The 13,470-nt window shown below is 40.9% G+C and overlaps 1 protein-coding gene and 1 long non-coding RNA gene across 4 annotated transcripts; both read right to left on the reverse strand.

Annotated features, from left to right (window-relative positions):
- Positions 1-385: 385 nt before the first annotated feature.
- On the reverse strand, positions 386-9,871 carry LOC143426495 (kinesin-like protein KIF12). Of its 3 annotated transcripts, none has more exons than XM_076900006.1 (16): positions 9,770-9,871; positions 8,070-8,280; positions 5,138-5,230; positions 4,878-4,956; positions 4,345-4,557; positions 3,706-3,843; positions 3,497-3,638; positions 3,220-3,314; positions 3,017-3,158; positions 2,553-2,671; positions 2,362-2,466; positions 2,054-2,183; positions 1,721-1,946; positions 1,520-1,670; positions 1,209-1,423; positions 386-893 (listed from the first exon to the last, which is right to left on the reverse strand). In XM_076900006.1, the coding sequence occupies exons 2-16, from the start codon at positions 8,270-8,272 to the stop codon at positions 545-547; spliced, it is 2,400 nt and encodes a 799-aa protein (XP_076756121.1). In that variant the 5' UTR covers positions 8,273-8,280; positions 9,770-9,871; the 3' UTR covers positions 386-544. The 3 variants fall into 3 exon arrangements, with proteins under 3 accessions (XP_076756121.1, XP_076756122.1, XP_076756124.1); XM_076900007.1 differs by having other exon boundaries at positions 387-893; positions 1,520-1,655; XM_076900009.1 differs by lacking the exon at positions 1,209-1,423 and having other exon boundaries at positions 731-893.
- A 45-nt stretch (positions 9,872-9,916) lies between these two features.
- Positions 9,917-13,466, reverse strand: LOC143426318 (uncharacterized). The gene is made up of 4 exons (XR_013102137.1): positions 13,054-13,466; positions 12,402-12,581; positions 11,373-11,520; positions 9,917-11,097 (listed from the first exon to the last, which is right to left on the reverse strand). It is a non-coding gene; the product is annotated as an uncharacterized LOC143426318 (long non-coding RNA).
- Between the last annotated feature and the right edge of the window lie 4 nt (positions 13,467-13,470).

The following is a 13,470-nucleotide window of genomic DNA, read 5'->3' on the forward strand; positions in this document are numbered from 1 at the left end:
GTTACCTTTTTTGAAACTCAGAAAAATAATTATTGTTACTCACGCCTAAGTTTCACACACAATTATATATTTCTACACGGAAATAATACTCTCGACTAGAGATACTAAGTTTTTTGTTATTACTTCGAAACCACGACGTTACTGTATCTCTACCATTCAAAAAATCGATACATATCCGCCACCGTTAAGCCGTACATTGACCAAGAAATTTCACACGATTATCCTTTTAAAATGAGGTTCTCCTTCGATTGAAAAAGCAGCTAATTCCCGTGTATACCCTTTCAATCTATTTTACCACTACTACCAAGGCTCTTGGCCAATGCCCTTGTTCTGATCCAGATCATCACTGGATTAAGATCCGTTCGAGTACTCGCGATCTTTTCAAAATAATCCTTTCATGAAATTATTGACTAATTTCCACGCGTATTCCTTCAGTTTATTCGTATATCTTCTACAACCGATCCCGACTCTTTTGACTCGGTCCCCAGTGTCGTCACTGGGTTAAAATACAAAATCGACTATCGCATTGCATTGCTCCGAGCATTCAAAGTGGTTTATCTTCATCGACAGGAATAGGACTCCCGAACGCTCTTTGAGTGGTTTCGTCTTCTTTCTCCCCGTATTTTCTCGGCGTTCTCGCCGCGTGGTCCTCGAGTTCCGGTGTGCCAAAGGGCGACGAAGTGTGCGACGGCGCGAGCGGAAACTCGGCCTCTGACTCAGCCGTGCCCGGTGTCGAGTTCACCATCTCCAGAGGGCCACTTAGGATCGAGTCCGGGGATTCGTTGAACGAATGGTCGGTCGGATGAACCGGTTCGCCCAGGAGATCGTTGGTCTCCGAAGGTCTTCGCTCTTCATGGACGGTCGAGGTGCGGCGTATGCTAGTTTTCTTGTACCTGTTGCCACGCGTTCCTCCAATTAGTAGATAGAATGGTAGTGGTTATATCTTACACGATAGCACATTGTAGATAGAAGTTAGGTCAATGTCTTGGTAAACTTGACCAACGTTTGATTGAAATTTATTTCACGTTGATAATTGACGAGTTTAAAGGTCCAGTTTAATAGTTTGACAAAGCTTCTAATCTACAATGTGGATGATAATTGTTTGGGTAGGATGTGGAATTCCGTTTAAAGTCTGCCTTGTTGAAAAATATTCCGAGTCATCATTGTATTGGATGGAATGGTAGGATGGCTTTTTGGGTGCTACTTACTGATTTACGTCTATCGGTGACACTGCCTGATCCGGACTCATTCTCGTCGTGCCGTTTCCGTCGTCCCACGATTTGTGTCGACGATGCTGGCTTTTGTCTTTATATGCCTCTACAATACTAGTATAACTCCCTACGATTCTACGTTTGTCTAATTCCTTTTGTATCTTTTCTGGCATGCTACTTGCTGATCTGTATAATCCATGCCTGATCATATCCTGTAATTTTTTAGCGGAACCTTAGTTTCTTTTTCTTTGGCAAATACTTTATTATGGAAGTGAAATTCTATTTTTGTCGCAAGAGTTTCTACATACACTCGAAAGAGGAATAGGCTCTATGTTGGGATTGGTCCAAACGTTAGTCGCACCAGGTGCATCATCGTTATTGTCGTTCATCATTTCCGCCGAGTACGTAGGTCGAGCAGGTATAATCGGCGACCGACAGCAGACTCTGTGGTAACGAAACCTACTGGATTAATTGGATATCGAGGTCGTCTCAAATCCTAGTGTACTTACGAGTTAACATCCTCGAGCTTTTTCAGTAACCTCTCGTTCTCTCTGCAAACGAGTTCCTGATCTCGTATCACTTGCTCCCTGGTAGCGTACAACTCTGCATTTTCGCGACGAAGAGCTTCATTTTCGGTGATGTACGCATGAATTAGTTGGCTTAACTCTGGTCGCTCCATTTCGGACAATTTGTCCAAATCTACCACTGGAGGCGTTGCTATCATCTTCCTCTCGGCTTTGAAAATTTATTTGAAATAAATAAATCACCTAACTCTCATAGAATATCATTTCTCTCTGTTGTAATTATCATTAAATTCTAATTAATTAATATTTCTAAGCTACCTTTAGATTCACTACGAACTACGTTCGAGACATCGTCATTTAAATGAAGAGCCGCTCTCAGATGTTCGTTTTCTGTCTGTAGGGCGCCTACTTCTCGTTTCAAACTGAGAATCAGAGCCTCTCGAGGATCCTATAATGTCGAGCTTTACGTCTTTTATTTCCTCAGTGATTAAAGCTAGGGATACAAGTTTAGGCCGTTCGAGGCCACTCTCCATCTCATGTATGTAACGAATCAATTCGAGGGAAGTTGGCCTTGAGCAGCCCAAACTCGAGCCCCTTACCATAGCAATTAGTTTCTCTCCACTCACCATTACCACGATTGGTTTCGTCCGAATCTTCTTCACCCTTGCCGCGTACCTCAATGTATTCAACGTCTCACTCGCATTCGATCTAACTGGCGAAACACAGGCAATCTAGAATTCAACAAAATTATTCAGTTAGCCATATCTATCGAATGCATAGAACATTGGGTCGTTGTAATTAACATAACTCGATTTACCATTAATGTAACACCGTTTCCTGCTAAACTGTCAGCCAGAAGTTTGGTCAGCTTGCTATCTCGATATGGAATGTGACCACCTTTGCGCTTTCCGTCGCTCAAAGAGGATATGCAGTAGCCTGCGCAGAAAAAGTTGGAAAAACTTCTTTTAAGTAAAATCGATTACTTCACGGACACTAATGTTACGATCACAGTTTACACCCGTTCGTTCGTCGAAATTGGTTCTCACGATACAGCCACGCAATTAGTGTTATAATGTTGCTGCGAGATGTAATATCAAGCGTAATTCGATTTGCATAGCATCAATTTGGTATCATGTTCTCAGGAGGAAATTCTTGCTTCGAATAGAGCTGTAAAGTGTATAGTACGCTCGATGGCGATGGAGCATCTAAATTTCTCGTCCCCTCGGTATCTTTACTCGCGATGGAGCAAGAAAATTACTGTGATAGTGTTTTTGATTATACCTAAGACCATGAGACTTTTGTTGATATTATTTGCTTCCTCCAGAGTTTTCCCTTCGCTCTGGGTCTTTTTGGTCATCTCGCTTCCGGCCAGATCAACGAAATTAATCTTCCCCTGCCTGGAGATGAATACGCTGTTGTCCATCTACCAATATTAACGTTTGTGTAACTTTGAACTATTGTTTAACCACAATTGGGTTGCTCACCTGTTGCTCAGAGGTGATGCTGACGGTGAGGATAGTGTGACTTCTGCTGGAATGGTCGTTCATGTTATGCGAGCCAACTGCTCTATTCCTCATACCTGAAGAAAATTTTTTTCAATTTTTTATTTTCAAAGAATTTGCCTATCTCTTCTAAGGAAGTATCAGCTAAATTAGAGTTTTGTAAAATAGTAGTCGTAACGCGTATTGCATGCTGGGGTTTGGCTAAAAGGGGTTAAAGACCATCCCTCAGGGTGCAAAGGTGAAGATCGATAACAGCTACCTTCTTCGAGAACCGCCAGAAGGTCATCAAGCTCCTCGCACTCGACGGTAAAAAGGTTCTCGACGAAGAAACCTCGCGTCTTTTTGCTCCACCGGACCATTAAGGGTTTTCTCGACGTACCAGGATTTAACAGATCCATTACCTGTGTATTTTAAAGTTAAACTATGCGATCTGAGATTCTTCTTTAATTCCACGGGAGGCATACTGACCTTCTCGTTGTAGATCTCTAGAAAAGAGGCTCTCAACACGAAGTTACACTCTTGCTTCTCGTGCAGTAGTTTAAATAGGTAGACGAAAGACCGGAAGACCAGGCCGTGCTGCTCCGAGTAAGGGTTCAGCCTCTCAAACTAATACCAACAATTGTCTGTCAATAATTGATTCCACTTTATTAATATCATTTTATTGACTATGATATTGCTATTCGATTTTTATTTCTAGTATTGTACAAAAATGTTAAAATTTAAAGGAAGGTGTAAGTATTATAGGCGCATCGAAGCGCCATAGTTAATTGCTCAGACGCTTCCATTGACAATTTTGTTTGTTTTTCGTGGTCGCGTGGAATATTGTGCAAGCAGTAAACGAGACAAGCATCGTCTACTCCACCATTATCTTATCTACGCACGTCGATCAGCATTAACCTTTGTGTTACGTTTATACGTGGCCTTCAACTCGACCAGCTCCTTTATAATACATTGTTCTGTGATGTTCTTCGTTGTTGCTACATTTCTCGGTGAAAGTTACGAATAGTTTCTTCAATTCCACAAAGAGATCCGTGAAATCGACGAAGATAGCAAATTCCCGTCAGATAAGGTTCTCGGAGTTCACAAAAAAAAACCTTGTCCACTAACCAATCCCGGAGGTCCCGTGAGGGTGTGAGTTTTCCCGCTTCCGGTTTGCCCGTAGCAGAATGCGGTGCAGCTGAACCCCTCAACGGCCATCTCTATGAGTTTCTTCACGCCAGAGAATTGGAGAATATCCTCCTGAGTGGCCGTGGGCTCGAACACCACGTTGTACGAAAATAATTTGCCTTTCTTGTCCCCGCTGGTGGGAGATCCCTCGCACTGCACAGGGACAGGCGATAAAAGTCAGCGTGATTTATGCTAATTTCGTTCGTTTTTAATTAAACGCGAGAACAGAAAGACCATATCGGACGATCAACAAATTGTCCGCGCATGTAATTAGTAATTTAATCCTTTCAGCGTGGAAAGTAATCTGGAGAAATCAGAGCGATTAGTGATTTATTTTATGTATTATTTTCGTATGCCTTCTCGAATATACTCGAGACATACCGAGTATACGCCGAAAGGATTCTACTGAAGGACTTTACCGAAAGGATTCAAGTGATTCGCGTTACTGAAGGTAGATAAGGAAATGAACTTACGTATATCTGTCCGTCCCCGGGAAATTGCACGGCCATATCTTCACCAGCTTTAATTTCCTTGCTACTAAGTGGACGTACTCTGTAAAGTAAGCAATTCACCATAAAGATTGATATCATTGAGTCATTTTATATAAAATCTTTTATCGTTTCGATTCGAATAATTTTCTTTTTTTGGTTTTTTTAGTACATTTTTATTCTACGATCTAATGCTATTTTGGGGTAATAAATTTTGTGGCTGAGCTGCTTACTGCTCAAATTACCTGATGACTACATTTATGTTGTTCTCTGGAAGCAAATGCTTGGTTGCGATCACCCTTTTATCGCCATCCACCAATCTCTCGATGCTACCGGTCCTGGAATCGAAACGTACGGACGAGCTGATAAAAATTGCATAGCATTAAACAGATTAGAAGCTAAGAGTTTGGTATACGGAATTGTAGCATCGCTCTCTATCACGATCGGACGTTTCAACGGGAATGAGCCCCGTCTAGCAGGTTCATGATTGACCTCCTATCATGGCGGCTAAATAATTGAGGAGATTCAATCAAGCCGGCTAACTGAAACTGTCGAAGAAAAATCGCGTGATTGACCAGGCTCGTTTATGATTTCGTGTTTTTTTTTACGATTCCTGCGCCACGGGGCTTATCATTTATTGAAAAATCATTGCAACCTCGGTCAATGATTCACGAAGGCTTGATTACTAAACGGACAGTTCTCGATTGATTGCGCGGATGCACAATTCGTAAACTTCTTTTCGACTGCTGCTGATCGTGTGAGAGGCAACATATTGCTTTTTGTTAAATATTTTTCGATGATACCATGGGAAATGCAAAGCAGCACGCACTTCTTGTCAATTTTAACGACCGTATAGTTATTAGATATAGGCACCTTGCATAGAACGGTTCGAAGTGTGCTTCGACTTCTCCTAATATCCGCGTTCGAGAACTGCAATTACGTTAAAAGCATGATAAAAATTGTGGCTCGCGTAATCGAACGTTTATGTGTAGGTCAATCGATAAGCTTCTGTCTATTGCAATTGGAGCGATAAGTGCAGAAACGTGATTATAAGAGAACAATATTAAACGAGTGGATCGTATTGTTTCTTATTGTTAGAAATTGTAATAATTTCGAGTGGTTTCGTTTGTTAACTCGTTCCCTCATATTATCTAGATGACCTAAATAGCGTAGGTTACTTTTCCAATCACGCAACCGTAGCACGATCATGTTTGTTGATTCAAACCGTGTTAAACTGATCGACTTTCTGAATGAAGGGAGATCCGTTTAATTGTCCGGGTCCAAGGTTAGAATTTTTTGTTTGTTAACTCATCGCGAGAGTCTTGTTCACCTTGCTGATGGTCGTTGATGATTCCTCGATGGCCTAAAGAGATATTTATGATTCGACTCGCGATCTGAGTTGCATCGGTCGCTGATAAATTTGCCCGACAGTATTATATGATAATAGATCGTGTGTCGGTACACCCTTCATTGTCATTCTTCCTGTCGTTTCATTCGATAATGAGTTCCATTTTCGTGTACGTCATTTCTACAGAAAGTTCGTAAGTAATGTCTTAAAGCTATAAATCATTATCATAGGTGTTACATCATTACACAGAAACCTCTAATATAACACTTTACTGAAATGTACAATTTTCCCAAAAATAGAATAATTTGCATTACTCCATTTCATTTCCTAATATTTCAGTTACTGAACAAAGAATTTGGTACTTAAATGGGTAAAATACCTAGTAGATAAAATAGTTTGGAATATAGAAATAAATTATAAATTAGATTATTTGTCTAGTACATTAGGAAATAATACGTTCTCAAATGGCAATGTTGTGCATTTAATAGTTATTTTTAATCACAATCAATCCTCGACGTACCCTTCATAAAAAAAAAGAAAAAAAAATATGAATAATTGTTCTCTTCATTTCATATCAGTTTCTGTTCCCCCTTCCATGATATTAGTTATTTTCTGTCATAAAACTGCCAAGCCGAATACCCTCTCCCATGTAAAATACGCGTTTCACGTGTCTGAACGCGAAGATCTCTTTCCACTGTCCACGATCGCCGCGATATTGACCAACAGAAATGGACAGCCAGCCGAGGCCTTTGCAATCGATGCATGACATCGAAATGTGTCGCAACTACGACGTACGTGTCTATCAATGTCGTACGTATAGTTACGTGAAACGATTAGGGTGAGTTTACACAAGCCAGCCATCCCCATCGGAGAATTAAATCGAATGACTATTTCGAAGCTACTTCGCCGCTTGACGTCGAGCTATCAGCGGCCTGAATCTTTGGGGACAATTTCTAGAAAACAAATCGATCCGCTAATTACTCCGTCCGAGTCCTCTTTACGAATTATTTAAAGATTTTTCCTTGGCAGCCGTCTGACACGTCACTGAATCGGCTCGAATGGAAATAACTTTCCACTGGACGATATTCCGTTGTCTTCTGACATCGTCAAGATCGTCTAGTATCATTCGCGATAATTTCTTGCGGTAGTTTTCCACCGGTCAATACTCTTCCTCGCTGTCTTTCTTTCTATTCATAAGTGACTCGTGCTCTCCTCGTGATTTTTTTCTTCGTCACGTTGTTCCTTTCTTTTCAATTTCTTTGTTTAGTTTATTGTTTTGCAGCTCGAAAGACTCAAGTAAGCTGAAGGACTGACGTATTACTGCGTAAAGATCGAGAACGCGATAACTGATGGTTGTACAATTGTATCATATTGATTATTATCTGTTACGGTTACGTTATTGCATTTATACGTCGATGGTGAAGAAAAATATTGCTTTTGTTGATCGGTATGTTGACGATAATGTTAAAGGAATCAATGTATTTACGATTTGTGCAATATTCATGAATTAATCGATGATAAGACGTCACCGTCGAGAAATACCGATGTGCAATCTATTTCAGTAAAAAAAAGGAAAAGAAAATGCAGACATCGATTGTTTGGTAGAACGCGTCAGCGTCTCGCAGAAACGTCCAGTCAGATCGATAATTTCTATATAAACGTTTGCTTACACTGTCCACTTGCTCGAAATTGCTACGGAACCGTCCATGCGCCGTTAAACGTTACTCGAGAAAAGTTCCTCGTGCTCACCGAAGGTACGGAAATTATTCGGCTATTTTGTTTGCCACAAAAATTATTTCTAAACATAAAAAATGTGGACCAATACTCACTCACTGCCACGAGACCGTAGCAAATTATTTTTCCCAATTACTTTGACAACAGGATTGTTCTTTCCCGGGCTATTTCCTCTGGAAGTAATCGTATCCGCCGGACTGTTACCGCGGGATGCGCGACTCTTCCTCTTGTTATCCTTGTTCGTATCATTTTGGACACTCCCGCCTCGGGAAGGCGACGGATTTTTCAGAAGCACCATTCGTCAACCTTCGAACACGTATATACGAACGTATACATAATTCCTGGCTAGAATTCACATCGGACGTTCAATAAATTAGAATGAAGAAGAGTTTGTCCTAGTTACGAACTCTAACTACCATTTACTAATTATTTCACGTTTTGCAGAACGTTAAATCATGCTATCTAAATACGTAATCCAATGTGTATCTTAGTCAAACTTTATAAGTGGCAGATGATTTATGAACGAAAGCGCGCCTTCAATAATATCGTGAATCACCGATATTCATTGATGGATGTGATTATAACTCGGAGAAAGAGAAATTGTTTGACGTAAATGCGGACCAACCAGAATTCAATCCCGTTGATTATCAATCGTGCGATCCGCGGCGTTCCCACGGGGCACGTTTCGAGTCATTGCGAACAATCGGGGCCCATTCGAGGCTGGATCGCGGATCGTGAAGTGAAATGGCTCATTTTCCGGTATTCACAATAGTGAAAGCCTTTTTATCCGACTAAAATTTATACAACGACGGACCGGTTAATTGTACGTGTTTGCTTACATATGGGATGATAATTACACGCGTTGCCGCAATTGAAGCGAAAGTTTCGCCGCTAATTGTTAATTCCATTAGAAATTCCGCGGTTTGTCATCGATAAGCGAATCAAGGCTGCGAGTGAACCGTAAATGAAGGTAAACATTTATAAAATACCCGTTTTTACGGGCGTTCGAATAAATGAAAGCGCAATGAGACGAAAGTATAAACGTTTCAGCTGTATATTGTATTAATCAACGCTCATTTCTTGCCTTCGACGTATAAGGACCGGAGAAGACTGGAAAGACGACGTAAATCATGGGACTCGGTCGTTTCGCGACATCGTTCCGCTTGGGTCACTTTGCACCTTTCATTTTGCGCCTTTCCTTTTTGTAACAATTAACGTAAACGCGACGGTTTGCCGTGATTTTGAAAGTGAAAGCCAATAAGATCGACAGCAAAATAAATTCGTTCCGGCTCAGTCCACACGATCGGAACATTTCGAACAGGCTCCAATTTTTCTGCATAGACGAAACGGATTAATCGATAAGTAAAGTGGATCAAAATTCTTCGCGATTCTAATCATATCAGATAACGTTCACCAATTAGCGCACCCTTTCCTTTCAAATATTATATTTTTACAAATAATTAAAAAAATTAACACACAATTAAAAGAAAAAGTTATTCTTAATTCGAAGAACAAGATTTACTGCTACGACTTAATTGCAATTACTTTTTTGCATCGTTTAATAAGAGTTACAAACTTCTATGAAAGTGAACTGCGAGTGAAACCTTAAATTATTTGTATTTTCTAAAACTTATAGTAAAAAGTTTTACGTATCATAAATTTTAAGTAAAAGTCATGAAGTTTCAAAAGTGAAATTTGTTAATATCTACGAAAAATCGCAAACTCTTCGTCCAAAATTCATTCTATGTGTTCAACTGCTCCAAAGCAAACATCAATCAAATATAACGTCACTTACATTCGAAATTTCATGGATTGCTTAAAATTGTTGTTCCATTACTCGAACTTCATGATCGGTTCCTTCCTCTGGCCAATTTCCTATTATCACTTTTTGCTGTTCCCCTAATAATCTTGCGACCTTATGTACAGGAACGTGCCGTTAATTAATATGGACGTCCAACGAAGAACGGAAACTCGTGCAATAGCAACAACAGACAGCACGCTACTGACACTTGGCAGGGGTGGTTTCGCGGCTGGGTGGTGGTTTTTCCTATAGTCGATGTGCCTCCCGGGTGTCGATCGAAAGCCTCTGTCTATCTTGTCGTGCGTTCAGACGCATCGTTCCTACTTTCGTCCACGGTAGCGGTCATCGTCCACGTGGGTCGTGCCCATGCTACGTCGGAATGAACTTGACACGTTGCGTCGCGGTGCACGTCGTGGTGATCAATGAGCCAGGAGGGTTGCCTTAGACTTCCGATGTAAATGGCACGATGGAAATAAACTGACTGTCGAACGCTGATGGGCAGGCTTGAACACAGAACGACATAAGAGGATGAAATATTTAAGTAACTTCGATTACTGAAAGATTCATGTTTACAGGCGACCTTGACGGGAACGAAGGAACCATGAAATATAAAGAGGAAGAATATTGCGAGATTTTCGCTACCATAACCATGCCCAATTGTATTGCGCTTAGCTCGTCTTTAGTACTAAATGGATTGTAGACTTCCAAACCCTTCTATAACCCTTTCGAGCGAAGGTTATAGTGGGCGTCTTTTACCGTAGGCTGACTTATTTAGAGCACATCAGAGCTTCAGAAATAGCGATGTTGGAACGAGAGCGTCGTCCAGACTTTGCATGGTGCAAGAAAATAGAAATGATCGAGCTCATAAAAAATAGTCTGTTGGGGGTTGTCATTCCAGACTCATGACAAGAATATTTTATTAGAGCTCGAACTTTAAAGGCCCTGGTGCATCAAAGGATGATCCGTAAGGACAAGCTTCACACGGAGCGAAGGCGAGGAAGAAGCAAATGGGGAATCGTCGACGTGCAGAGTCGTTCGACTCGAAAATTACGGGAGGAACCCCGTGGAAATGGTCGGCTATAAATACACGGGAGTCAGCGGGGCCGCACTGTAAACTTTATTGCGGCTCGTTTTCCGTCGCGGGCTACTCGCGAAGAAGAAAACAGTCGCGTTCGAAAAATTCTCGCGGCTGCAGGCAACCCTCGTTCCCCGTCGCTGATATTTTTGCACTGGCCAATTTCATCCTTGGCTCTCAAGTTTCTTCGCACAGCAACGTCGTCTTTGAAACGTTGCTCGCCTTCTCGGTTCGTTGTTTTGCAAATCTTAAATCAAAAAACAGAGTACTTTTTTCGTTCCTCTTATGGGCAGTATGATTAATATCTAGACTGGGGACGTTTATGCATTTATCGCGTGACATTTAATTGTATAAAAATGCAAAAACATGCAACACGTCTAACGTGAAGTGAGTACTCATTACAATGTTTATGATATGGTAGGAAATTCTTAGTTACGTCCCACTTTTTACCTGACTTTATAAAAATACAAATTATCATAAACACGTCTACAATCTATTAATAACTATGTCAATTATAGTTACGTCTCAAACGTTGGCTAACGGCTACAAAACTATCGTAGCGGTATTTATCGTAAGACCATGATGGAACGTACGTGGAATGATAATCGTGTACCATATTCCTTACATTCAACCACGTTAGAACAGGAATGATGATGTTACCCGAGGTGGTCTGTAGACAAGTATGAATCATGTGTATAATACTTTCGAATTTTCAAGAGGCTACAAGGTCTGGTTAAAATTTTTCTACAAATATTACCTACAAATTGTGACTAACCTGAGGAGGAAGACAGAGAAACGCGGATATTGAGTTATTTTGTCTTATTACAGGATTCCTGCTGACCATGCTTGTCACTAGATTAATGATGGAAAGCCGAGTATCTGGGAAGTACTTTTTTTCCATTCCTTAAGAATTGCTAAGAATGTCAGGAAAACAGGAAATGGATTATTCAGTTAATATAAATAAGCATCTCTTCCTCGGTAAGTGATTTATAGAATAGGAAAAGAGTTTGCCGTTTATAGGATTTAATATTCGGCGGTGCGAATTATCATTGCAAACTAGGGGATACCCGAGAGCTATAGGTTATTCCAGGGCGAAAGTGGCATTTATCGTATTTCGTGCCAACTCGCGTGGCTGACATTAAGCCGAGTGCAGACGATGCCTGCACGCGTGCAGCCTTAATACCGGTTTAGCGCGAGGGGTCGCGTCTCGTGAGTTGCATGCTTTTCATAAATAAATAATTATTTGAAAATTAATCGCGACGTAACGTAGACTCGATTAGGCATTGCACGTTCATCGATGTCTTCCGAATATAAACGTCCGAATAAATTCGTTGCAATACTTATGCTGCACTTCAAGATTAAAACAAAATTTACTAACTTAACCATATTTAAGTGAGTACCTTTTATACGTAGCATGAAAGAAACTTAACGCGATGTACAGTAATGCTCTGCTAACCGTAAAATAGTGAATATAGATGTACACCGTAAGCAGTAGAATTGACTGTAAGTAAATTATAGCATGAGAGGGCGATGCACATTTTGGCTTCCTACTTCAAAGTTGCAGTTTTCCGGCCGATTATCATAGCCCTGCCATTGTTCAAACGGGGGAGAGCTTCTCGCACCTTCCTCGTCACGCTCGATCTCGTTTAATTGTAATTAGACACCAACTGTGCAGACACGTGTGTCTTAAAATAGATCTCTGTAATTGCTTCGAACACGCGTCTTCATCGTCTGCAATAATAGCACCTTGTTACTCCTCGTACAGATAGAAAATAGTTCATTTACTAATAATTTTCATTTTCCGTCCATCTTACCGAATATCTGCAATCAATTTCAATTTAGATTGCAATCCATCAACCGCTGAATCGGTTGGGTTCAACGGATTCGCGGAAGCGTAACAAAGTTAAGTGCACTCAATTATACAGGAAGTGCACTTAGGTCGTTAGGGAGTAACGTTTTATTCGAGACGAAAGGAAATACACGCGCCTTTCCATTCATCCAGATTACTCCGTGAAACGCTTCCTTTATGTATTATACGACGTTTAGATATTTTCCTAGGCCCATTCCAATAGATATCGATCAGTAATTTAAACAAAGTCACGGAAACCGCCGAATCTATCAATTCTTGTAACATTCACAATTTTATAATTCATCAAATTGTCTTACTAACCATAAAATGACGTACTCGAAACGAGGACATTACCATAATCACGATAAAATCTCGTACAAATAACGCCCAGCTCCGTTCAACTCGCTGGATGTTTCGAAACTCCTTTGTCGTCCTCCGTTTAAGAGGTCCAGCGATCATGATCGCCTATACACCTAACCTCGAACGCGCGTGACATATAAACAATCCCATAGGCTCTTTCGAGACATTTCTAATTCCGCCATCCATTCGAAACAGGCCGAAAAGTTCGCCCACTGTCGCCCTCTAGTCTAACGCGGGAACGGAGCCAGTTCGATCTCCTTTAAATTTCGAAATTTTTCGAAAAAAGAAAAGTAAAAAGATTATTCTCCCATGCATTGGCACTCGTGTATCGGCCGGTCACGCGCTTAAACGTGCACACGTATACATACAGAACGCATCGCTACGTACACAGAGAAAGACGACCACGCGGAA

This window comes from Xylocopa sonorina, chromosome 8, assembly GCF_050948175.1.
Source record: "Xylocopa sonorina isolate GNS202 chromosome 8, iyXylSono1_principal, whole genome shotgun sequence".
Taxonomy (NCBI): domain Eukaryota; kingdom Metazoa; phylum Arthropoda; class Insecta; order Hymenoptera; family Apidae; genus Xylocopa; species Xylocopa sonorina.